At 40.0% G+C, this 25,840-nt stretch overlaps 2 protein-coding genes across 6 annotated transcripts; one reads left to right on the forward strand and one right to left on the reverse strand.

Moving 5' to 3' along the window:
- Positions 1 to 82: 82 nt before the first annotated feature.
- On the forward strand, positions 83 to 6,035 carry mcoln3b (mucolipin TRP cation channel 3b). Of its 2 annotated transcripts, XM_071486436.1 has the most exons (14): positions 83 to 299; positions 1,072 to 1,301; positions 1,384 to 1,551; positions 1,989 to 2,142; positions 2,260 to 2,335; positions 2,456 to 2,552; positions 2,875 to 2,974; positions 3,139 to 3,251; positions 3,590 to 3,739; positions 3,911 to 4,012; positions 4,544 to 4,666; positions 4,826 to 5,032; positions 5,161 to 5,291; positions 5,560 to 6,035. In XM_071486436.1, the coding sequence occupies exons 2-14, from the start codon at positions 1,074 to 1,076 to the stop codon at positions 5,597 to 5,599; spliced, it is 1,689 nt and encodes a 562-aa protein (XP_071342537.1). In that variant the 5' UTR covers positions 83 to 299; positions 1,072 to 1,073; the 3' UTR covers positions 5,600 to 6,035. The 2 variants fall into 2 exon arrangements, with proteins under 2 accessions (XP_071342537.1, XP_071342538.1); XM_071486437.1 differs by lacking the exon at positions 1,072 to 1,301.
- On the reverse strand, positions 6,021 to 25,231 carry LOC139626179 (G-protein-signaling modulator 2-like). Of its 4 annotated transcripts, none has more exons than XM_071486434.1 (15): positions 24,856 to 25,231; positions 17,086 to 17,324; positions 16,626 to 16,761; positions 16,151 to 16,290; positions 14,423 to 14,546; positions 14,026 to 14,141; positions 13,157 to 13,312; positions 12,342 to 12,450; positions 11,896 to 12,061; positions 11,514 to 11,611; positions 10,777 to 10,965; positions 9,653 to 9,815; positions 8,709 to 8,894; positions 8,481 to 8,596; positions 6,021 to 7,106 (listed from the first exon to the last, which is right to left on the reverse strand). In XM_071486434.1, the coding sequence occupies exons 1-15, from the start codon at positions 24,898 to 24,900 to the stop codon at positions 6,939 to 6,941; spliced, it is 2,151 nt and encodes a 716-aa protein (XP_071342535.1). In that variant the 5' UTR covers positions 24,901 to 25,231; the 3' UTR covers positions 6,021 to 6,938. The 4 variants fall into 4 exon arrangements, with proteins under 4 accessions (XP_071342535.1, XP_071342536.1, XP_071342533.1 ...); XM_071486435.1 differs by having other exon boundaries at positions 17,086 to 17,307; positions 24,856 to 25,229; XM_071486432.1 differs by lacking the exon at positions 24,856 to 25,231 and adding an exon at positions 21,620 to 21,834 and having other exon boundaries at positions 17,086 to 17,307.
- Positions 25,232 to 25,840: the final 609 nt, after the last annotated feature.

Here is a 25,840-nt window from a genome sequence, read left to right on the forward strand (position 1 = left end):
AAATCCAACAGCCAATCAGATTACAGCTTTGACATGACGCTGCAACTTCGTAAACGTTGCCTAAGCCATTCACAGACACGCAGTTTGAGGAGTTTGCGGACAGGACGACGCACACACACACACACACACACACACACACCTGGAAGTTCAGTCGAGTTTCATTACTTCAGTCAGTGAAAGAAAACAATCTGAGTAAGTCATGAATTTTAATTGAGGCGAAGACATTTGGACTCAGCGTTCATGCCGCGGACGGCAGGTGGATGCAATTAGAAGTTGATTGATTTGCTGCGGGACGTTGGGTAAGCAGCATCTAATTTTGTTTTTCATTTCGTTCCTTGTCACTGTTGGCCCCGACATAATGGATATAATCTTAACCTCTACAAGATAAATAATGAATATTTGATGGTTTGCTGCAAGGGTGGAAGCTGATCGGGCCTCAGAACATGAGCTGTGGTTTATTATGCTCAGGTACACCTGGCTTGACTTCCTGCTTTTCCTCAACAGTCTGCCATTTGTCATGCGGGTAAAGAGGATGAAAGTAGAACTGTAGCACATGTGATGTTTTTTTTATTTTATTTTATTTTATTTTTTTTTTAGTTCATGTTTACCTGTTCTTAAAAGGAAACAGAAATGAAAGAATACCTGTCAGTTTCCCGACAGTAATAAAAGTCCACTTACAGTCTATTGGAATCCACTAGTCCCACAATAAAGCCTATATTTGAAGCTTTATTTACTTTTTGTTGACACTGTGAGGTGTTAATTCAGGATTTTTTGGGCCATATTTTGGAAGGTGTAGCTTACAAGCACTGGAGTTCATAATAACAGAAGTGTTTCTTGTCTACTGAAACTAATTTTGTTCCCTTTATCTATGTAAAGTGCTGGCAAAAAAAAATAATAGAAATAGCACGAAGCCCAATACAACAACCACAACAACACTCAGGCCTTAGGGTTATATCCCTGACACAGTGTAGACACAAACTGAACATTGTAAACTTTAAAACAGAACAGATTTATTTGCATTACATTGTTCACGTCTCACATAAAGAGTCACACACATTAAATTCATTTCAGATATGGAGGATTCCAGTCACTTCCAGTCATATGATGTGTATGAAACAAATGCCCACGCTCCCTGGGCAGATCACCAACACCAGTGTCTGGAGGAGCTGGACAATGTGGAGTGTCTCAGACGGAAGATCAAATATTACTTTATGAACCCCTGTGAGAAGTATCACGCTCGTGGAAGAAAACCATGGAAACTCATGCTGCAGATCATTAAAATTGCCATCATTACCATCCAGGTTGTAGGCTCAGACATGATCTGAACAGATGTTAATTGCATTGTCTCACCACCCTGATAACAAATGTCTTTTCCCACGTCAGTTGGTGTCTTTTGGGCTCAGTAACCAGATGGTTGTCACATTCAAGGAAGAAAATCTGATGACATTTAAGCACCTTTTCTTGAAAGATTATGTTGATGGAGGCATGGATACGTATGCTGTCTACAGACAGGAGGATGTATATGATCACATCGATTACATCATTAAACAGGTAAATAAATACTAGCATTTTCCTTTTATTTCCTCCCTGTAACAGGAAATGCCATGAAGGCATGACTTTTATTTGCTTCAATTTGTTAGTGACACAGTTTATTTTGGTCATTTGACATGAAGCTGTAGGTATTTTCCATTTGCTGTTGTGTTACTGTTAATCATTGCTGGAACTTTATCATTCTATATGCTTATATGGCCAGAATGCATCACAAGCTCCCGTAACAAGCTAGATCTTGTCATGGGATTGGACTTTGTTCCTGTCATTTGATTCAGTCATTTAGTTGGTCATGAGCGCTTAAATCTGTCATAAAACAGTTCAGCTAAACAACCTAATCTGCTGCAGCTCAACTTTTCGGAAAGTGATTTTCTTACGATGCACAATTCTTGACAATTGTCAGCAAACTTGACACTTATATTTCAATTGGTCATTTCTAGTATGGACTGCTGCACAACATCACAGTAGGCAATCATGAATACCAGAAAAATGGTACTGTCTACAGTCCGCTGTTACTCTGTCAGGAGTTCTACAGGAATGGTACCATCTACCCTGGAAATGAGACCTTTGAAATTGATGCCACAGTGGAAACTGGTATGCATGATTGTTGAGTCGTGTGGAAAACTGAATACTCAACCAGGTTTAATAAGTTTATTTGGCAAAACATTTGACATTTCTGCCTTTTGTTGTCCTTTTGTTGCACCTTAACAGATTGCCTTAAATTTTATCCAATGTATCACCCGTCATTGCGGGAACCACTTCCACATTTTGAATTGCATTTCAAAAGGTTTGTACTTAACATTCAACTATAGTGTTTTTGTTAATGCAAAAACATTAAGAAAACTTATTTGGTTTTTGTATTTGAGTTGAAAACCCTTTCAGTTCATGTATCCTCTGTGTCTTTCAGGATGCTCTCTGTCAAGATCACATTTGTTCTCAAGGCCATAAATTTACAGACAGTGAGACATCGAGAGCTGCCGGACTGCTACGACTTCACTGTGATTGTACGTCACTCGACTTGTTCCTCATGGCACAGTGAACACAAGTATATCACATCAGACTTGTCTTTTTATCAGCAGTGAAACAGCACATCTGATCAATGTATTTCTGCACCTGTTCACACGGCACAGACATGACTTTAAATGACAATGAAGAAAAATGAAAAGAGTTTATTTAATGAGTCTAAATCAAGGATGTTTGCACACAGCACCTATATTAACTTAGTTAAATGTTAGCTTAAGGGCCTGGCAAGTGAATGTTTAGCTATTTGGGTTGGTCATACAAATGTAGGTCTTTTATGAAAATGTTCTACCCTCTGTTTAACAGATCACTTTCAACAACAATGCTCACAGCGGCAGGATAAAGGTCGACCTGGAAAATGATGTAGACATCAATGAATGCAGAGACTGGAAAGTGACTGGCGCATGTAAGTTTACTGACTTGATTTAAGAATATGCAAAGGAATCCTCTGTATTGCTGTGATTCGTTATGGCTGTTGCTAAAAGCTTAAGACTTGTATCTGTGCTGCATATAAAATCAGTTTGAGGATGTTCTTTCTCTTCAGATGGGCTAATTTTTAATTTCCCTCAGCTGCCAGAAACATATACCTGACTCTGCTGCTTGACTTCCTCATCATTATAACGTGCATCACCTCCTTTGTGCTCTGCACACGCTCAATGATCAATGGGATTAAGCTGCAGTTTGTGAGTACACTGAATATTTGTTATCCCACTTTGTCGGTTATTTGCTTAGACCTAAGAAAAGATGTGATTGCATGATACATATGTTCTTTTTGGTATTAATAAAGTAGAACCAGATGGTAAAAACATTTTAAACGCCCTTATAATTATTACTGATGGATGGAATTTGCAACTTTTTTAACAGTCTTGGACAAAAACATTTATGTGCTCAGTCAGTTTTACTTTTTCATGACACTGCTTCACCCAATCTCTCCATTATTGAAACTGTATAGTATTTATGGGTACAACAGCAACTAAAATCATCAGTAGCCTTCAACATGTATTTCTTCTGTTCTTAACAGGAGTACACACTCTACTGCAAAACCCACTGCAGTAAAGAAGTCTCATTGTCAGACAAGTTGGAGTTTGTAAACGGTTGGTACATCCTGATCATTGTCAGCGACACACTGACCATCATTGGCTCCATTATGAAGATTGAGATCCAGACCAAGGTAATGGTGACTTGATCAGTGAGACTGATTCGTGTTCCAGTCAGTGTGAATTGCAATGACTTTCATTACTTCTCACTTCATAGGAATATTAGCTGCTTCCTACAGAGCACATGTTGATGTATTCATTCAGCTCACCAGACAGTTTTTCGAATCATGCACTATTTCTTCTAGGTCCTCACAAGCTACGATGTTTGCAGCATCTTCCTTGGCACAGGCACCATGTTCGTCTGGATTGGGGTCATCCGATACATGGGCTACTTTGCGAAGTATAATGTAAGACCAGATTATTTATCAAATACGGGACATCTACGTTATAAATGCCACACTGCTCATAATACAGATGCCATTAAGTGCAAATACCTAACAGTTTTTGCTCTTTTAGCTATGTGTTCATGTGTATGAAAACTGAGTCTGAAGTCTGAGATTCTGCTGACTTTTGTGTTTTATACACTAAATCATGTGTTACACTGAAAGGGTTCCTTCTTCGACAGAAGATGTTTGTGTTCAAATACTAGCAGATGTACATGAAAAACAAACAAGGCTATAACCATTAAATATTTTCTGTACTTGCATCAGGAAGCAGTGAACCTTGGCATCACATACTTAGATCTTTATTCAAAAATCCCCTTTGGAAGTATTTTATAAGGCTCATTCATGATGATTGCACTTAATTACTGGAAAAAAAGATTGTTTAACTTGATTGTATTCTCAAAGCGAAAATTTATTCTTTCATGTGGTTTCCAGATACTGGTCTTTGGTGTTCATTTTCAGCTCTTTTACCATGCCTTCTGTGGCTATTTTCAGATTCTCATCCTGACGCTCAGGGCAGCTTTCCCAAATGTTATCCGTTTCATCTGCTGTGCTGGAATCATCTACCTGAGTTACTGTTTTTGTGGCTGGATTGTCCTTGGCCCGTATCACGAGAAGGCAAGAAGTGTTTGCAGAATACAAAGAAAATGTTGGCAGGATTTAACTGAAAACATTTTAAACTCTAGTTTTGTCCCATATCAGCAGCCAATAATCATGAGGGCAAATAATAATCACACCTCTGACATAAGGTTTTTCCTCTTTGACCTTTTGTTTTAGTTCCGGACCTTAAACACAGTGTCAGAGTGTCTATTTTCTCTGATCAACGGAGACGACATGTTTCCCACCTTTAAGAACATGACGCAGAAGAGCAGCCTGGTGTGGGTTTTCAGCAGGGTTTACCTCTACACCTTTGTCTCGCTCTTTATCTACATGATCCTCAGCCTTTTCATCACACTCATCACCGACACCTACGACACCATCAAGGTAAATGTCACTCACTCAGTATTAATGGTCATTTTCATTTTCTTTACTCATTTAGAAATTAGCTTCATGTGCATCTTTCTAAGAAATGTTTTGACTGAATCTGTCGATTTCTCACTCGTTTCATTTAGCAACAACAGCAGAGTGGAACCCCGACATCAGAGCTGCAAAAATTCTTGTCAGTGTGTAAAGATCTGCCAAACTCGGGGCTGTACAGACTTGAGAAGAACAACAGCTGCTTCTTGAACTGCTGCATCAACAGGTAAGATCAGACATCCGCTCCATGTTACTCCAGAGAACGTTGCAGTTACCTTGGTCATTGTTGTAGATGAGTGATATTATCAGTACTCTTATTCTTTTCATGTAATAAAACAGCTTTAAGGTTAGGGAAACCATCTGGATATCACTTATTTGCACATAAAACAGGAGATGCAAGTGCAATCTGTCAAAGCACTTTTTTTAATACTGTGTGCAGTCACTAGAGCTAACATCCCGAATGGAATCTAAGTTGAGCCATTTTCTCCTTTCAGGCGCAGGACACATCAAGAGAGGCTGACTTCAGAGGCATAGCAGGCCTTTAATGTGGGGATATTGAAATACTTTACTGTATAAATTATAGCCTAACAATGAATGTTGCCCTTAAGCTTTTATATTTGGCGTGTGAGAGGGTCTTAAATCTTTTTTGTTTACCAGCAGACACCAGTATCTTTCCCCAGGTGATTGATTTAATGTGAAGGAGCAGTTTTTCAGTGCTGAAAAGACTGAACCACTGCAGCCATAAAGGTTAGAGCTGAAGGAACATAGACACCTAAGTCTGGTTTCTATGATGCATTAATGCAGAGAACATGCTGTAAATACACTTCTTCATATTGATATGTAGATGAAAAAAGACTTGACACTGAAATCTGAAATCGTATTGTTTTTCCAAAGCATGTCACTTAGAAGGATCCCAATGTTGTACACTGAAGATAATGACTCAAGGTTAAATAAATAAGTTGTAAATTCATTAAATTTTATTTCTCCCAGTCAGGAGAAGGTATTAATATAAAAGCTAAAATAACATTTCTTTTTTGCTCACACTAGTTAATCACCTGCAAAATCTTATCACAAAAAAGAAAAATCCCAAGTCAGTTCATGGTAGTTGTTCCATTCATACAACCTTAAACAATGTAATTGTCTTTAATTCTTAAAAATAATATCTAGACCCAGATTCCATAAATGGCTCCACTAGTTATCAGTGTAGCAGTGGCAACGGATGTGAACCTAAATCTCCCCAAAGATGATTTGTTATTTGACCCTCTGTAATTATTGTTAGAGGTCTGAGGTCATTTCAAACCAAGATACACCGCTGTTAAAGGAAGAACAGGCCACTTTGCTTAACTGCAGAATCTCTGAGACAGGTCCACAGAATGTCTCTTGTCCATCATCATGAAACAGAAATTCCTTCAGTTTGGCTTTTGTCCTTGGATTACAGTACTCTTAGTCAAAGCAATTCAATGACCACAACCCAGTTTGTATGAGCAACTTGCTGCAAGCCTCCAGAGCAGACTGACGTCATCAGTTTTGAGGACTCTGATTAAAAGCGGCCAGCAGGGGTCACCACCACAAAAAAAGGTAGTGACAACCAAGACAACCTGTCAGTTATCTAAAAGTCCATAAGTCTTGAAAACCTAAATTTCCCATGATTTCACAGTCACAATAACTACTTCTGTATTATTTGAATCCTTAATGTTATTGCATTCCTTGTAGTCTTGGCAGTCTCACAGGAATGTTGTCAGGACAATCCCAAAAGGCAGGAGTCAAGTGTTTTGTGGCTTACAAAAAACAATCTAGATTTATCAAAAAGGAAAAAAAAACTTTGTTACTTCATCTGGTATCCTGAGATAACATGAAAAAACACTCAGTGGAGTCAGTCTGGTTTGGATCTGGTAACGCCAGGGGGCGGCAGGACTCGCTGCTCCTCCATCCTGTTGGACTGGGAACGTAAGATGAGACTGAAAAAATCGTCATCTGGAACAGTTGGTCCCTTGGTTGTAGAAGTTGGAGCAGCGCACCTCTGGTCGTTAAGTCTGGAGCCCTAAAACATAGAGACAGACAGCACAGTTACATTAGCTGATCCTACTGAGGCTGGTAGAAGAAGTCATGCATGGATCCCTGTAGGCCTGACATGATAAGGGATTCATTGCGCCGTTGGTCGCACAAAACATTTTGAAGATGTCAGAGCTTTGAAAACTGCAATGACCCTTTTTCACAGTTTTTTGACTTTTTATAGACTAAACAATAATCAAAAGAATCAGTTTATTTGATTGTAATACAACTGAATTTATTCTGTTAAAAGAAAAAATCTCCATAGTTCAAACTAGGCTATGAAAAATTAGAGTAAAATTTATACAATTATGCAGAAAATGTAAGCATCCATGTGAAACCAAATCTTGTTTATCAAACAAATGAGCACTTGGCTCAGGATAAAACCAATTGTTTCCCATCATGCACTGGGCGCAGCTGCAGCTCCACGCTCTGTTAACTGCGGCCACTTGATCTCATGAGATTATCAGTGCCTGTGTCGATGTGACACCACAGCAGGTCATGCATTATACTGAGCCAGACCGTGATCACTGGTGACTGATTCTGTCCAGGCCTTGTATCTGGAAACGGCTGACTGCTTTGTCATAATATAACAGTGACACATTGGGACTGAGTCCTACACATTTTCTCTTCATGTGTTCAGAGTTCATAAAATAGTGATAATAATTGTAATAACAAAGATAGTGCCTCTGAAATTCTGCCAGCTGAACCCTGCAAAAACCACATAGTTTCCCTCCAAGTTCCCGCTGTCTAAACAGAAAAAGATTTACAATAGGGGGATTCATTGTTCTCCAGAAAAGTACCTGACTTTCAGGGAAGTGGCTGAAAAGAATAAAGGTAAGGCTTCATTTTACAGTGAAGCCTTGTAAGTTGCTTTGGATAAACGTGTTTGTCAAGTGAGTAAATGTAAATGTACAGGTCTGTAATTTCCAAATAATTTCCCTATTAATTCAAGAGAAATGTCCTGGAAAGAATCAAGTAATGTGGTTCTAATTATAGGGAAAACAGAGAAACTGGTTCTCTTCCAATAAATTAATTTCTAGTGTAGTTTAGTCAGAGCACAGCAGGTCATATCAGCATGGAAAAATATAAAATCTATCCACTGGGAAGCATACAACTCAATGGACACGGAGATAAAGTTTCTAATAATAACTTATCACTAAATTAAAATCTATTTAACTTTTGATGGATCCAATTCTTCAAATGTAATTCAGCTGTCTCCCCATAAATGCTAACAGAGTATCTAGTTCTTTCCAGGGGACTGCTTGGAAATTATAGACTAATAAAACAAACATTACTAAAATCTTGATTTGCTATGGATACTGTTACGGTAACACAAACAACATACTAGATTTATTTTCCTCACCTGGCACTTAACTAGCATGTCGAAGAAGACATCGTCCCCCTCAGGCTGCTCAGCGCTGGCCTCGAGGCGACTGTACAGGGAGGGTGTGTGAGGCGTATCTGTGCTGGAGATGGGGGCTGGGAGGGGGATTAAAAAAAAAAAAAAAAAAAAAAAAGCATCAGTCACAACGTGAGCAGTGATACTGAGGGAGATAACAGAACTGGAAAATGCCTGTTATTGTGTCATCACCTTGTGGGGGGGCTTGATCTGTGCTGGAGGTGGAGGGTGTACGAGGCGGGCTGGAGGTGCTGAGACGTAAGCCAGGAAAATGGCTCATGCTGACTCGTTGGTCGTCCAGACGACGGGCCTGGGAGCTGACCAGCAGCTCCAGGAAATGACCAGGATCCTGCAATGGTGTTTCGCACACCGAAATAGCTACAAACAAAGAATTATTATCTGTGGGTGAGTTGTAACTAATGGAAAACGGTGGATTGTGTTGAGAACAGCGAGTTGTGCCTTTTGCTCCTCTACCCAGCATTTAATTCTGATTTTGTGGAAGGTAAATACAAGAAAAGAGAGGAAAAGAGTTTGAGAAGGATGAGATCTTCCTGGTTTACAGTTATTTGACGAAACTTAAAGCAACCCTCCACCCAAAGTCTACCTTCTGAATGTCAAACACTCACCACAGACTTGAAAGTTAGCTGTAAACACTTGTAGTTTTGTCCTTCATGGAGCACAAAGACAGTGATAAGCTTGGATTCATGGCCATTACAGAGGAGTGGAAAAAAGTGTCAAAAAGGAGCTCAGTGAAAGATGAAACCACAATCCTTTTACATTAAACTCAAAGTCAGACAGAGTGAGTGATACTCAAAAAAAAAAAAAAAAAAAAAAGATTCTGGGCGGAGAATCCCTTGAAGTCATTTTCACAACATTTAAGGACACATTTATGTACAAGCTGCATTCACACCATAAAGGGCCAGCGGTGGTATTGCCCTCTCTCTACTGGAAACCAATTGGCCATCCCATCAGATTCTCAATATAAGTTAATTGGCTTATCATTAATGAAGGGCATTAAGTAAGTTAAGAAAAAAATTGCTTATTTCTTATATTTACCCTTGAAAAATAAGTCTGCAAATTGCCCTATTACATGGATATGGTGTGAACACAGATGAAAACACAAGGGGCCGACTCACATTTCTCTTCAGCTACAGGTGGGGTGGAGGAAGGAGAGGAATGGTCAGGGAGATGGCTCTGGCCATCGAGTAGAGAGCACCTTTGGTCGTCCATTCTGTTGCCCTGGAAACGAGAGAGGAGGTCGAAAAAGCCGTCCTCTCCAATAGTGTCCCGTGATCCTGGCTGTTAAAATGAAAAACACCACTCTACTGAAACATAGACTAAATGACATTAGAAACAGGCTTCAGGTTATAGTAATCAAACTATCAGTCGCTTTTATGTGAAAACTATCAAAATACAGAAAAGAAATGGAAAACAGCATGAACACATTGTTGTAGAGCAAAATTTTAGTTTAAGTTCTAAAACAAGTGGGGAAAATATTTTCATACTACTGAAAATTCACATAAGACACACACTGCTCGAGGATAATCCAATGGTCAATTTTCACAGTTTGACATTTTATAGATCAAGAATAACTGAAGATAAAAGAATAATTGCTAAATTGAAAGTAAACAATTAGAATAGTTTGTTGTAGTCCTGTTTAAATTAGATTAATTTATTAATTAAATGTATTAATTTAAATAACATCAATACACCAGCACAATACAGCAACTTTTCACAAGGCTGCAGATATTTGCTAACAGCAATAAGAGAGTGCAGTGGGTCTCAGCTGTTTACCATCATTTGTTCTTAATTACATTTTTTGAAAAAGATTACAAATTAACACTTTCAAAAGGGTAAAATGTGAAAGCTGAACTTTGTTGCGAGTTTCTAAAGGTCTGGGTTTCTTCACTGCATCTTTAAGATATTCATTTTCATCACCGGTGTATAGTTTGGAATTCAAAATTATTTAAAATGGCATCTTCACTTGACTATTAATTTTGAAACTGGTTTAACTTTCCTTCACATGCTCTGGGGTCTGACATTTGTTTGGAATACATGAGTCAGAAACGATCCCACATTTCCACACCACATTATTTCCTTCCACAGTCGTAATACTGTACGTTTGGGTTGAGGCTGTGTCAGAAGGTTCATGTTTAACTTTTAACTTTCTTTTGAGGTCGAGTCATCATTGCACATGAAGCTCTTGTGGATTCCAGGGATGTTATGAGTGGACAAGTCAATCGACTGCATTTAGAAATACCTTGATAGTCACCGGCGTGTCCCGCTCTGGAGTTGTGTGCTCGATGCGGTTTTGATGTTCAAGCTCTTTAGGAGATGATTTGTTGTTCTTGTGCTTCTTGCTTTTCAGTCGGTGGAAGAGGAAGAGCTTAGTGGAAGCTTTGATCGTGTTGTTTTTTGAAGACCCAGGGAATACATCCTCCTCCCAGTCCTGTACATTCAAGGTGCATACGTGATCATTTTAAATTGAGCATCACTGACAGATTCATGTTGGAAGTTTACAAGCCTTAACACAAGAGGTTGGGTGAATTTTACACAACAAAAGGTTTTACATGAAACTATCACAAAAGCACTATGAAAGTATCTGTAGAACATGGCTGATTTAATTAATTTTACATTCATAAAATTTAGACAACACCAAGAAATTATCCATATTTAAATGGTCCTCATTATCACTTTGAATGAGCATTTGGCACTTTTGTCCACTTTTATTGTCAGAACAGTTTCTCAAGAAAAAATAAGTGGAATAGATCTTACAGACAGCGTTATATGTTACAAGCTAGATTTGTATGTCATGTACAAACTGGGGCAATTTTGGATGTGAGTATGCAAAGTTGAACCATTAAATTTGTTCAACAGGTTTTGAAATTGGCAACAAAAGAGCAACTTCCACTGGAGTGCAATGTATTGGACTGAAAAATACACCACACATACATATAAGTGTTTTTGCCTTGTTAAGTAATTTTGCACCATACATACTGGATGTGCTGGTGAATCTCCACTTTGGTTTTTGTCAGAAGTTGGACTCAGCTGCAGGTTCTCTGCACTGTCTGTCCTCCTCGATGGAGACTTCACCCCTGAAACAAAGATAGAAAATTCAATATGCATGCAGCACTTTCACAACTACAGTACAACAGTAATTTAACAAAGCATCACAATGAAGATTGGAACAGATTTTCAACAGCACAGGGTTTAACATCTGTAAATGTGTGATGTAAGAGAATAAAAATCGTTCAGCTGTGTTTTAAGGCAAACATGCTGCTAAAAATGCAGTTACACAGATTCACAAGTGTAATGGATTAATGCGACACAGTTTTGTCAGTGTGATGAAAATAACCTGTTCTGAGGAGTGCAAATTTACCTGGGAAGTTTGGGTAACCCTGGTGGCTTACTGGCAAAGCGGAGCTGTTAGTATTTGTGTTGCGGAAAATGCTGGAGTGGATGTTGGCGTTGCACTTCAGGCCTAAAGCCAGCCGTAGGTCTGACAAATTCATCCTGGCTGTGACCTCACTGCTTTTGTCTCCAGTCTGCACCATTGACAACATCAAAGTTTATGTAAATAAAGCTTAATTTAAGAATATGAGTCCAAAACAAAGACAAATCATTTTATTGCTAAGTGGGATTTTTTTAGCACTGGCTTTGTGACCTGTATGTTCAGAAAAATCCTTAATGCATACACACATATAGAGGCTGAATATAGAAAATATAGTATTATTCCCTGCTGTTCACCATATAACCAGTAGATGGGGGTGTGGTCACATGGCAGCTTCTGATTACGCTCAGAGGAGGTAAACAGTAAACAGTCACCTCTGTGGCAATTTCCAGATGTTTCTCAGCGAAGTACATGGCTTGCTGGTGATTCCCCAGGGCAGTGTGGGCATTTCCTAGACTCCAGTAAGCTCTTCCTTCACCAACTCTGCAGTGACACAGAGAGGAAAAACAGGCTGAGCAGCTTCAGCTGAGATTGAGCAAGAATGGGGAAGGGCATTCATCAAACTATCACAATTCACAAACAATCTCACAAACATTACTTCCCATTTTATACCTTTCTGTGATTTAGACAGTATTAAAGCTGTGCGAGTTCCAGAAATCCAGCTTCTTTTTCCTAAGACTATAAAAACAGAGAAGCACGCCTACACCAGAAATTAGAGCATTGCTTTGTCAGCAGAGCAGCAGTGAAGGACGAACCTTTATTCACTGACTTCAACTGTACAGTGGAAAAAAAAGTTCAATCACGTTTTCATGCCGACATACATCTTTTGATTGTGTACCATTAAACATGTTAAAGTCAGAACTAACTGTATCTGCTTGTGTGAGCAGCCTTTTAATGCTGACGCTGATTGAGATGGAGCCAACTTTTAATTTTATCTGTAGAAGTGGATCATGTTTCGCTTTTGCATGTGAGTTAGCTTTTGCTAGCCTTTTAACATTAAAGCATCTGAAACTTTCCTTGTGACTTTGTCTGCTTTTCAGTGTCCTTACTGTAGTTTGTTGGGTGTTAGCAGTAACACCACCACATTTTGGCAAATGATTAGTTCGGGGGGCCACCCACATTTAAACAGGACATGGCCATTATACTTCAAAGGCTAATTTGGCAGGAAAATGGCTTTTATAGCCGATACCTGTCGTTGAGGTCCTGAGCGATGACCAGATGTCTCTGGTGGTAATCAATGGCTTTCTCAAAGTCCTGCAGTAGTGTGTAGGTGTTGCCTAGACTGTAACAGGCCTGGGCCTCCACTGCTCTGTCCTTCAAAAGCCTGGCCAGCTGCAGAGTTCTCCTGAGGGCAAAACAGAGGAGGAGGAAGAAGGTCAAAGAATGTCTAGGGTGGGTGCAGAAGAATGATGATTATCTGCTCTATTTCCAAGGGCTTCTTGGAAAAATTGCTGGAGTAAGGGATTCAAACTTTTGAACTTAATCAGTTACTGTCTCTGAACAACTACATATCTATACACAAGTCTGTGGTTGTTATAAAAAACTGTATTGTATTCAAAAGTTTCTGTTTGTCTTATTCAAATGACCAAAACACTTTAAGTCCCCCTAATTTGCATTTAAAAGCAATAGACAAACTTGAATGAATGGTTTGTAACACACAAATGGTTTGTAGCTGTAAGTATCTATAAGGATAATTTGTGTGTTAATGTTTATCCACTGCTCATAAATGCAGGAGCCCTTTAAGCAAATTGTTGCCAACAAAACTCAGCTGGTGCGATGAATCAATTTTCTACTCAGCTCATTTGAATTTAATCTGATTTCTCTAATTGATTTATGGTTGTATATTCATAAGTGCAATTAAATGCTCCTGCTTATCTCACTGAAGCTTCCACAATGCAAACAAAACAGAAAAAAGTATTTCAGTATGAATGTTAAAACGGTGATGTAATGGAAATCCACAGCGTCATCAGGAGGCTTGCTTCATGTCCAAGTATCAGGATCACCTGGAGAGCTATCTGCAATGAGGTTAGGGAGGCCTTAAGCCTCAGCTTTACTCACTTGTAATGATCTGCTGCTACTTCAAACTGGCTGAGGAATATGTAAGCATTGCCAAGGTTGCAATGGGCCCTCCTCTCAGCAGACTTGTCCCCAAACTCTTTAGCGATGAGTAGCCGCTGCCAAACACGACAAACAGTAGGTGAACATTACTGTCATTAAGGTCAGGATTAACAGAACAGGCCTTGAGGTAAATCAAGACGGAGGCGGAGAAATAATAAAAATGTCTGTAGATGCAAACTCATATCCTCTTAACAAATTTATCCAGTAATAAATGTATCCACTAATACTGTTGCAGGGCTCTAAGGGCTCTTGAAAAAAAAAAAAAAAAACAAGCAGGCCAATGTGAAGCAGGTGCTGAAGAGCAGACAATGAAAACATCATTTTATTTGCCACCTACCTTTTCATGTGCAGCTACTGCATTTTCAAAGTCACCCAGCAGATAATAAGTATTTCCAAGGTTTCCATAGGTACGGCCCTGGGCTGCCGGATCGCCTAACTCCTTCACCAGGGACAGGTTGGCTCTTTGTGGAAAAAAAAAACAATGATGCTCATGTACAAGTGTTGAGGTATATTTACATATGGACATGAACATTTTCACAGAGGATAATAGACGTATTGTTACATCTGATGAATGAATGTGATGAATTAACAGGGCTACATATGTACAAATTAATCAAACCTAATGAAACTGTGACTGATTTTGGTCAGCAGTCTGAAAACCAGACCAAAAGACAGTCACAGCAACACAACTGGGAAGAAACTGGGAAGTCCTCATCTATAGAGTTAGGAGAAAGATCAAGGTGGCCATGCACATTCACTGCCAAAGACAGTCTTTGAACAGAAACAGGGGTTACAACTGCCTCATATACGACCCCTGTTAGAGCTAAATACTGAGGTCACGTAATGACAATTTAATCAACTCCATGACAACTGAGCAACTCTAGCCAGTGAGACTCTAACATGTGGTTAAAAGTGCTGGAAAAAGCAAGTAAGAAGACTATGAGTTGAGATTATTTGGTCAAACTACTATTTTTAAAGTCGAGAATGAACTTTCACATCCAATATTGTACACACACCGAACTCTCTATTAGGAACACCTGTACACCTGCAATTCAGCCAATCACGTGGCAGCAGTTCAATGCATAAAATCATGCAGATACAGGTCAGGAGCTTCAGTTCTTGTTCACATTAAACACCAGAACAGGGGAAAAATGTGATCTCAATGACTTTGACCGAGACATGACTGCTGGTGCCAGATGTTTGAGTATTTCAGAAACTGCTGATCTCCTGGGAATTTCATACACAACAGTCTCTAGAGTTTGTGAAAAACAAAAAACTGAGCGAGCAGCAGTTCTGTGGATGGAAAACGCCTTGTTAATGAAAGAGGTCAGAGGAGAATGGCCAGACTGGTCGGAGCAGACAGAAAGGCTACAGTAACTCGAATAACCACTCTTTACAACTGTGGTGAGCAGACAAGCATCTCAGAATGAACGACACGTCCAACATTGAGGCAGACGGGCTACAACAGCAGGAGACCACACTGGGTTCCAGTCCTTTCAGCCAAAAACTGACTGAACAGTTGAAGACTGGAAAAAGTAGCCTGGTCTGGTGAATGTGGATTTCTGCTGAGGCGGCAGATGGTGGGGTCAGAAGTTGGTGTCAACAGCATGAATCCATGGATCCAACCTGTCAACCGTTGTGCCTGATGGTGGTGTAAAGGCGTGGGCAATGTTTTCATGGCACACTTTCATGGCAGGCAGTACAATATAGGGACGACAGAATTGTCAAAATTTTTTATCTACAGGCTGAATTGAAACTTTATGAGCAACTAAAATCTAAAAGTTGAGGAAGCCAATGTGTGTTTTGAAGACTTGGACTATATCAGTTTAATTATAAAGCTTATTTAGAGTATGTTACAATTCATATCTGAACCATTTGGTGTTCAACGTTCAATCTAAATCAGCTAAGAACCAGGTGGATATTGTGGTGATCAAACTTGTGACTTCTCACTTGAAGCACTGACACTATCACCATTAATTCACTTGTATCATTCCTTGGGGCTTTCAAAATACAACAAAACAACAACAAAGTCAATGTTTAGAAGTAAACAGTGGCATCAACTCACTCATAGTACTGTGAAGCTTTCCTCAGGGCAATCCTGGCCTCCTCTGGGAACTCTCCTGGCTCTGCTCCAGTCCAGCAGATGCTCTTGCCCTTGGCGTGGTAAACGTTCCCGAAATTATACAGCGCTCGAGCTTGCCCAACCTACAGCACGCACAAAGGATTTTCACAGATGGAAACCACAGTGACCACTGTTATAATTATATACTTAAAATACACTGACACCAGACCTGCTTGTTTGCATGGAGGCCGGCAAACTATTCTAGATGTTGGTACGCTGGAGCCCGGTTCTGCGGCTGCAGAGCATGTTGTATAACAAATTTGGATCCATTTATTCTAATCGAAGTAAATGAGCCTTTTAGTTACTGACCGGACTTGTATTTACAGAACACTGAACAATCATTTATTCTCAGTTTGCTAAGATAAAAGGACTGAGGGAACGTGTTGTTTATACCCATCACTCACAAAACCTGACCCACCTTATCATATATGGCTCTTGTGATTTCCAAATGTCTTTGGCAACAAACCACTGCTTCATCATACCGTCCTAAAAGCTTTAACGTGTTCCCAAGGTTACCACTGGCTTTGGCCTCACCAAGTTCATCTCCAATTGTTCTGGGATTGAGAAAAGAAGCAGCAGGAAATAATTAGACTGGGATATTAGTGGATTACTGAACTGTGTTAGTACGAAAACACAAGAGGCAAGAAAGTAATTTACAACAGCAAGCAGCAATAGCGGAGTCGTGTCGAGCAATTTAATCATGGAGGAAAGGGGATAGTGATTTAAAAAGTTTTAGCGTTTGTTCAGAATATTGTTTAATGTTAAATTATTAAAAAACTTGAGTGTGCCAGCACAAACAAGGTCACAAATCACATCAGCAGGAAACACAGGAGGATATGGCTTTGGAACAAGTTACTATTAAGGTTGTAACGGTTTACCTGGTGAGTGTGAGGTCATGCCGATGGTACTCCAGGGCTTTATTATACTCCTGCAGATGAAAGTAGGCATTTCCTAGCTGGCTGTAGATGGCACTGAGAATTTGAAGGTCCTCTGTTCCAACCTGGATGGCAGCCTCAAAGAAGGACACACCGGCACGATAGTCACCAGCCTTACAGAGCCGCTCACCTTCCAGAGCCAGGTCCAGACAAGACGACTCCATCCTGCAGGGAAGTGGGATCTATGTGAGAGGTGACAGCAAACTCTTATGATCTCATGGCATCCCTTTAAATACTTTTTTTAATATCAGGAGTCCTCCAAAGAGGCAAATTAGTCGACCTGGAGGACCGGCTTAGTGTACGTGTCACTCTGTCAATAAGACAGCTGCACACAGACACAATATGTGAGCCAGAACAGCTGGAATACCACACTAGGCTGCACTGTCAATATGAATTTGAATATTTGTCACAGCCACAACTAGCTTTCTTAACTACTACGAACTACTAAGACTGCAACTAGTGATTATTTTCATTATTGATTAACCTATAGATCATTTTTCCAAATAAATGATTGGTTATTTGGTCAATAAAAGGACAGAAAAAAGGGAATAGTGTCCAACACTCAAAACAATGAATCGAATAGTTGCTAATTATACATCTGTTGATCAACTTATCAATTAATTGACAAGTCATTGCAGCTCTGATAAGGACAGGAGCAAAGATTTGAGACACTGGAAACCGGGACCATTTCAATTTTTTATTTCTAAAATTACAGTTTCATCTCTTTAACATTTCATGATTTTGGAGACATGGATGATGGTCAGATATTCAGTTTGAAATTTTATGAAAGAGCAGCAAGTCCTGAAATTTGAAAACCTGGAACTGGTGAAAATTTGTGAGATAAAGAAGAAGCCATAAAAAGTGTTTTTGCTGGATACAAACAATTATAGTCTAATTGTCTCAGCATGATTTTGAACAACAATCTTCTCAGAAAGGTCATCTCCTAAAATTACAAGTGTCCTCTGTGCCTTGGATTAAGCCAATGAACCTGACAGATCACTTGAATGAACGTTCCTCTCAAGCCTCCATTTTTTCTAACAGAAAGAGAAACAGCATGTGTCAAGTAGAGAGAAGTGCAGACCCTGTGAAAGCAGAGACAAGAACTATAAATCCAAAATAGGACGGAGCATTTCCTGTCTGTCATGAGCGCTGAAGCCTAAGAACTCCATATTTACCCTGGAACTAAAGTATGTGCCTCACATTTAACCATGAACACAAAAGTAAACTCAGATGTGTCTGTGGTGAGGCCTACAATTTTATGACCTCCACACCCTTCCAGAGAAATAAGATCATCCCTGTTCTTGTCAGCTTCAACCAACTAGTGATGGAGAAAAAAAGTGTAAGTGTGAGATTGCATCACAAGATAGTAAAACAAATCCAGTCATGCATGGATGCACGTGATTCACATCTACAGGACTACCATAACAACTACTGACTTCATCTGTAGAGTGCAGTCTGAAGTTTAAATACAACATTTCAGCGGCTGAATGCACTGAACTCCAGCCGTCTAAATTCTCTGCATTTAGACCCAGACAGAGGTTAAGTCAATTACAGAATTCAATCTCTGACCACATGAAAACAAACGACATGCATGTATTTTCATTTGAATAATCACAGGTTTATGACGTGGAGTTTGGTTATGTCAACCACAACAAACAGGGGTTAGCATCTAGCCTCCAACAAGCTGCATGACTATTTCCTCTAAGCATTTCCTGAGCCCACCCTCAGAGGAGAGACTTCTCCAAGACAGACAGCGATTCCTGGTCTGTTTCCTGACCCCACAAAAAAACCTCTACCAATGCTTTTGGCGAGTGCTAGTTTAAGGCTGGGTTAAGGTCTGTCCCTCCCACAAAATGACACAAACAATGCTGCATTTATAGGTCTACTGTGTGAGTTATCCTGTCAATGGCATGAATTAATGATAAATGTGGCTTAAAATAATTCATATATTATAAGAATAAGTATTTCATCTCAGCTGGACAGCAGGGACCTTCATTCAAAAGTAAAAGTTGAAGCACAGTCTTCAGAGACGTTGATGGTGCTCAAAGCTTTTCTCTGGACAGCTTTCCCATGAAAGTATGTCAGCATGTTATAAAACCCGGGGATGGATGGGTCCAAGTCTGTCACTACTCTTAAGCCATTTAAAGATTAAAACAAATAGTTTCCTGTGTCCAGATTAACATTTGTCCTGACATCTAACTAGACAATTCGTCACCTTCTGTCAATGTGAAGAAACGACTTACTAATGCCCAGGCTCACATACCTGTTGCCTCTCATTCTGATGCACTCAAGACAGTTTGACACGACGGACATTTCAAGCTTCTCGATCTGGGGCAAACACAGCTCTTTCAGCTTAACTTCCTTTACCTCGTCTTCCTTCATGTGGATACACATAACGCACACAGCCACCGTGTCCCAGTCTCATCAGAAAATAACCCCACAGCTCTGTTGGAGCTGCTGCCTTTTCTCTAGAGCGCTCTGCTAACCTGTGGTAACAGCAAAACAAAGGACTTAATCCGCTCAGCGTTCACGTCGACCTCAGCGGTCAGGTAACAGGGTGAGAGACCTTTTGTTTAGGTGAGCACAGATTAACACCAGCTTGTTACCATGCAGGAATGAACAAAGAGAGAGTGATCAGCTATGTTGCTGAGTTTAGCTGACTGTCGAATTTCTCTATCACTTAGCCACTGGTAACCCGCATTTCTAAGCCGCCCAATGGTGAGTGTCACTTCCAATTAGGCCAGACCTCAATGGTAATTATAGCAACAAGTGGCAGCGAAGTGAACTCTATGGCTATTTGCGCAACACTCCATGAAATAATCACTCAGCAGGGGGGAGCCAAGATGGTAGAAAATTCTTCTGTTGAAAAAAGAAAATCGTTCTTCAAAAGTAATTTACCTGCATGACAATGTATACTTTAACAAAATGGGTTATTAATGCTCGGATTTCCATGATTCTCAATAACTTCTTGGAGCCAATCCCACAGGTAAGCATAATGATGTATTAGAAAATGAAAGCTAGAAATAAATTCACACCACAATCCTTTCTCCAAAGCTTATAGTAATTTAGCTGTAGCCAATCCACAGAAATCCACTTGTCTGAATTAACTAATTCTGGTCAATGTGCCCTCTGGGGGAAGAAACATTATGCTGCCCCAGGACTGGTACAGGGCATGTGACATTAAAGCTGCCAACTCAATTGACCAAAAGCCAGGTCAGTTGTTATATAAACAGTGCAACTGTTGGGAATAACCCAACCTTAAAGACCTTTCAAAATGCATTTTCTCTAACAGCTACTCAAAGCACAGAGTCGCAGCTTTTGCGTGTGGCTGGGCAACAACACTGAAACCCTCCTAACATCTTCCTGCTTCCTCCTGTCTAAGAAAGATATTGCCCATTACTGCTTAAGACTGGACCAGCAGGTACCTGGTTATCAGATTGTGCCAGAAACTGACAGTGTGTAATTCAGTCAGAGGAAACTCTGCAGATGGCAAATATGACTTGACAGGGCTTGTACGCAATACCTCAAATAACTGCATGGTGATGCAATATATGTCAACTTTACCCCTCTACCCCACAAGGCTTTCTATAAATATATGATTATGTATAATATATCTATCTCTACACAACTATGTCACCAATTAAACACACAATCTGGAATATAACATCCACAAAAACCTTTACCTGCACAGGTACTACTATTGATATTCAAATATAAATGTCAGAAAAGGAAACAATCACATATTGGTTGAAAACGATAGTAAAACATGACAACACAGTCTGCAATCCGGTGCCTATTCTCTCAATTGTTTCAGTCATGCCATGAAATATTTACACGGTGGTCAGTGAGGACCTCCCACAGTCTACTCAGGATCATTCATGTGTTTGACGATGAAGTGTCACGTTGCTGCCGCGGAAAAAAAATTGAGAACACACTGTTGTTGCAAATCCTCACATCGACACTGACGCACATATCTGTACATATACAGATAAAAGCAAGTACAAATATTATAGGATGTTTCTTCTATTAAAATTTAAGCCTATTGATATAATATTGAATGATACTGTGTCTGATATTTCCTTAGAAATTAACAATATCAAATAACCCAGGTAAAATATTCAAGAATAATTCCATAATTGCATATTAGGGTCCATTACAATTTTCCCAAAGCCCAAGCTGACAAATTCAGACCAGCAGTCCGAAGATCAGCAGACAGTCACATTCAAGCAGCTGTTACCACTAAGGTTTGGACATTTACCAGTGTACACTATTATCTAAATTGTTGCTATTAATGTTGTTGTTATTATTATATCATTTCAGCTCTCATCAAATATTCTATGGCCAATTATTTTACCCATATTTTCTGCTACTCAACTTTATTTTTTATAGTCACTTCCTGATCTGGAAGAATAGAACGATACTATATGACCCTCAATGTTACACCTCACACATCAGACACTGTGGACATACAGCCTACCTCTGGCGCACATGAAGTAAATGCTCCCTGTCCTGTGCACAGTGCAGAGAAACGCTGCCATACATGACAGTCAGCCCAGCGGTCCTAACCGACACAGCCAGAGGAAGATCATGGTGGATCCCTGTCGACTGCCGAGCTACAGGGACAACAAACCTCTTACAAAGAAGAAATCTACACAGTAACACATGTCTGCAAAGACTGAATGCTGCCATGCATGGAACTGTGTGAGAACTGAACTATCTCTGTCCCTCCTCTTACCTTGAAACCAGAGCTGGGGAGCAGGAGTAAACACTCACTCGTCATGTGTGCAGCATTTTCTAATTCATTAGTGAAAACAAACACAATCAAGTGGTTTTGAGAGCATGCAGATGGCAGTGCACTTGAATCAGCAATGCTCCACAGCTTAATCGTTTCAACTGCAGCCCCAGTTTCCATAAATTTAGTACAAGCTCACAGTTGTAGACTTAAATGTGATCAGTCGACTAATTGATTAGCCGATTGACAGAAAACTGTTTTGTAAGGAATGCAACTGTTTTTAATCACTTCAGTTTTATCTCTCTAATGTCTCTCAGGTCCTGTTCTGTTGTGTTTTGTTGTGTTATATGCCATTTTGGCCAGGTCTGTCTTGCAAAAGAGATAATGTATCTCAAGAGACTTTCTACTTATATATAAATAAATAAATAAAACATTAACTGGCAACAATTGTGATCATCTGCAAATCATTTCAGTTACTAAGAGTTTCTAAAATATCAACAGTTGCTGGTTTTCTTAGCCTCCTCTGATACGTAATCTTTTTGGGTCCTGGACTGTTCTTTTAAAAATAAACTTGTGCTCTGATTAGTTTATAATTTAATACACTTTTATAGCAGGAAAATCATTGGCAGACTGATCCAAAATGAAAAATAACCATTAGCTGCAGCTGTAGTTGGTTCCCACCTTTTTTCAAGTCAGTACTGGAATATCCAGAACACAGTACCAGCTAGTACTATGCAGCAGATTAAACTTTATAACTATATGGCTACTCTGCTGGTAGCATCGGTTCAAAAGACTGTAGCTCATCAGCGACCGTGCTTAGACACACTGCTGCATTCAAATGATGTTCACCTGCTACTACAGTGCAGGCTGTGTGCCAAGAAGCCCTGCATCAGCTTCACCAGCCTGCACCGGCAAACAATGCAGAAAGGCTTCAAGCTGTTTGTGCCCAAATTCCCACGACCATGTCAAAACAGAAACTTAAGATTCAGCAGCCTGAGCAGCGTTTTACCACCACGGTGATCACGGGTAGACTGTGAGCTCTTTGTTTTCATCTCTTCTGCACATACCGTTGCACTGAGATGTTGTGGACCTGCCTCTCTGTTGGCCTGAATAAGTCCATCTTCCTGTGATCTCACCCACTCCCTACATGTTTTTTGGCCAAAAAGCTCTGGCTGACTGCTTGATTTTTGTTGACTGCATCATTCTCTGTAAACTCCAGACACTGTAGTGCAATAAATAAATGAATAAAAAATCCCAACGGTGCAGCTGTTTGTGATGCACGTACCACAATGTGTGGGAATAATCACACCATGTTCAAAGTCTCTTTGTACTATTTGTCAAATGGTAACTGTCTGCATGTTTCATATTATCTTCTTTTCCCCAGTGGTGTTTGAGACTTTGATTGTAGTTATCACAGTAAAGAAGAAGAAAAGCAACACATGCCATTAAGAAATACTATCAACTTTCTCTAACAGTCCACTTCACAGTTAGAAACTGCCTCTTCAAATATTTCACGTCAGTTAAAAAAAATTATATATATATACTAAATGGGAAGTGAGAAATGTGACCATGAAGACACAAAAATGCAACTTAATACTTGCCCTTTCACTTTTGATTTTATCTGTATAGATCAAAGTTGGTGTGAATTCAATGTAAATATCATTTGTTTGCTTTGCCTCCTCTGAGTGGCTGCGAGGAACGGCGTGTGAAGGATTTATAAATAAAGTAGAAGTAATCATGCGTCACACAATTATGTGTCAGTGACTGAACCATGAGCAGCACACAAATGAGCTGGCACAGCACTGTTGCGCCAGGTTAATTTCCTCACCTTTCTACGTTACTGTTACTTTACTTCTTTGTGGAAAGGAAGCTGCTTGTGTGGAAACTACATAAATGTACCACAAGACAAGTATAAAACGACTCTTTGTTCTGAGTTATTTAGTCACATATGCTGACGATAAAAGGCCCAATGTGGCCCCTAAATCATAAGCGCTTCAATATGAATACATCCAAGTGATCCCTCTCCAATTAAGAGATGCTCTCTAAAGTGATAACCATCTGTTCTTATAAAGGATGCTCGTAGGAACCATCATTAGAGACTTAACCTTAACCCTGCATGGGAAAAAAAGCCTCACAAGAGAATTCAAATGGAAAACTGAGCAACACTTTGACTGTGGGCCACTCTAATTATTGTCTTCCTTAACGAGTGCAGTGTGCTTCATCATGAAGTGAAAGCAGCATTACCAATCTATGTATGGCAAAGCTACTCATTTATTGTAATAAATGAGAGCAGAAGATTTAAGACCTGAAATAAACTGCCAGATTTACGAGCTGGTTTAGGGCGAAAAATACATTTCTGATATGTAAGAGGCTTCCAGAGCTCGTCTGGGACAGGTCTGCTCTCTGTCCCCAGAGGCAAAACTAAACATGGAGAAACAGCATTCACATATTTAGATAAACTTGAGACCTGCCCTAACTCTCAGGGGTTTTACAGATAAATATGGGATTATTCATTCTCATCCTTTATCTTTTCCTATCTTCTATTTTATTATACTGTTTTAAATCCTGTTAATATTGTTTTGTGTGTCTTTTCTTAATATCTTTTGTAAATTTCCTTGTTGTTACACAAAGATGTTCAAAAATAAGCTTTCCTTCCCATTTTTGTGAACTATGGGTACCAGATCCTGCCTGATGTTCAGATCCTCCCCCTGAAAGAAAATAGGGAAGCTGCCAGTAATGTTTTCAGTTCTGTGCCGTGAAGTCGCCTCATGACACAGCCCCGGTGATAATGAGTGTTTGGGAAACTCACCAGAGAGCTGGGAGTGAGTCAGTCCGGTATGAACATGCCATCACACGTTTGTTGTCTGACTGAACGGCAGACAATTAAGTTGTGAGACGAAACCCGGATGCCTGCTCTGTGGTTGAAGACGAAAAGCTTTCAGAAAGTGAGTGAAATGGTTTCAGGTAATCGTTTCACCTACCTCAAACTGAAGTACGCGAATACACCACGGACATGGCTCCAGCATTAAAAAAAAAAAAAAAAAAAAAAAGTTAATCTACTCAAAAGCTTCTAAACTAATCCTTTCACGCAGTTGTTTACAGCTGACCGACTTCTCCCCGGTCCTCCTGCAGAAGGACACCTCCGCCGGCTCGGCTTGAAGGAGCCACTCCTCGCCCCGAAAATCTGACTCCAATTAGGATTCAACTGCTGCTGCCTTCAAGTGCCGTTGTAAATGTCGACACCGCTACTTAAACGCACACGGTCGACCAGTGGATGCGGTAAATACGGGCTTTAAGTGTGACGTTCAGGGGGCGGGGAAACGTTCACGGTCCTCGCTGTTGGGAGTTCGTGTCTTTAAACAGCAACATGTGGAAAATGCCCTGATTTCATACAGAGGCAATTATGTGTCTCGACGTGTCAGTTGCATTTGAAGGTCTCTCCCGCCCCCTGCCGCACGCAGTGGCTCTGTGCGACCCCGTTTCTAAATTTCACATAAAAAACAGTTGAACAAACGCTCTGGTTTGTTGAAAAATATTCATACAAAAGCAGTTCTGTGGAATAGTTAGGAGTTACCTGGATTTGCCTCCTAGGGAGCTCTGGGGTAAACATTTGTTGTTGGGCCCCACTTGACCACCCAGTAGGCTGCACATGGTAGTTTCATTCAGGCCCCCAGGAACCAGTCAAGGCTACTAAATTAGTTGGTTGGCAGAAAATTAAAAAGCAACAGTCCTGATAATTGTTTAATCGTTGAAGTGATTTTTTGAGTAAAAATGACAACCTTTAAGAACGGTAGCTGTTTTTCTCTCCCCCCCCCCAGTAAATCCGATATCCAGTAGACAGACTGCTGCATCTTGACCTGTGGGGTTTGCTCTGTCTTGGCCATGTTTTATCTCCTGATGTATAGGTCTGTGTAGCTGTCACTGCACATCCCTGCTCGAGTCTGGTGAGTGTTTTTTTAAGCAGAC

This window comes from Trachinotus anak, unplaced genomic scaffold (genome assembly GCF_046630095.1).
Source record: "Trachinotus anak isolate AG129_WGS33_773 ecotype Australia unplaced genomic scaffold, CSIRO_AGI_Tana_v1 ptg000010l, whole genome shotgun sequence".
NCBI lineage: Eukaryota > Metazoa > Chordata > Actinopteri > Carangiformes > Carangidae > Trachinotus > Trachinotus anak.

Bases quoted from the DNA above. Each gene is read 5' to 3' on its own strand.
- mcoln3b (XM_071486436.1), top strand. From the start codon at position 1,074: ATGGAGGATTCCAGTCACTTCCAGTCATATGATGTGTATGAAACAAAT. The intron at 3,740-3,910 runs GTAATGGTGACT...TATTTCTTCTAG, and splicing joins AGATTGAGATCCAGACCAAG to GTCCTCACAAGCTACGATGT. The intron at 5,292-5,559 runs GTAAGATCAGAC...TTCTCCTTTCAG, and splicing joins TTGAACTGCTGCATCAACAG to GCGCAGGACACATCAAGAGA.
- LOC139626179 (XM_071486432.1), bottom strand. From the start codon at position 21,831: ATGGCAGCATTCAGTCTTTGCAGACATGTGTTACTGTGTAGATTTCTT. The intron at 16,762-17,085 runs GTAAACCGTTAC...TCTCAATCCCAG, and splicing joins CATGACCTCACACTCACCAG to AACAATTGGAGATGAACTTG. The intron at 11,612-11,895 runs GTAAATTTGCAC...TCTTTGTTTCAG, and splicing joins GGGTTACCCAAACTTCCCAG to GGGTGAAGTCTCCATCGAGG.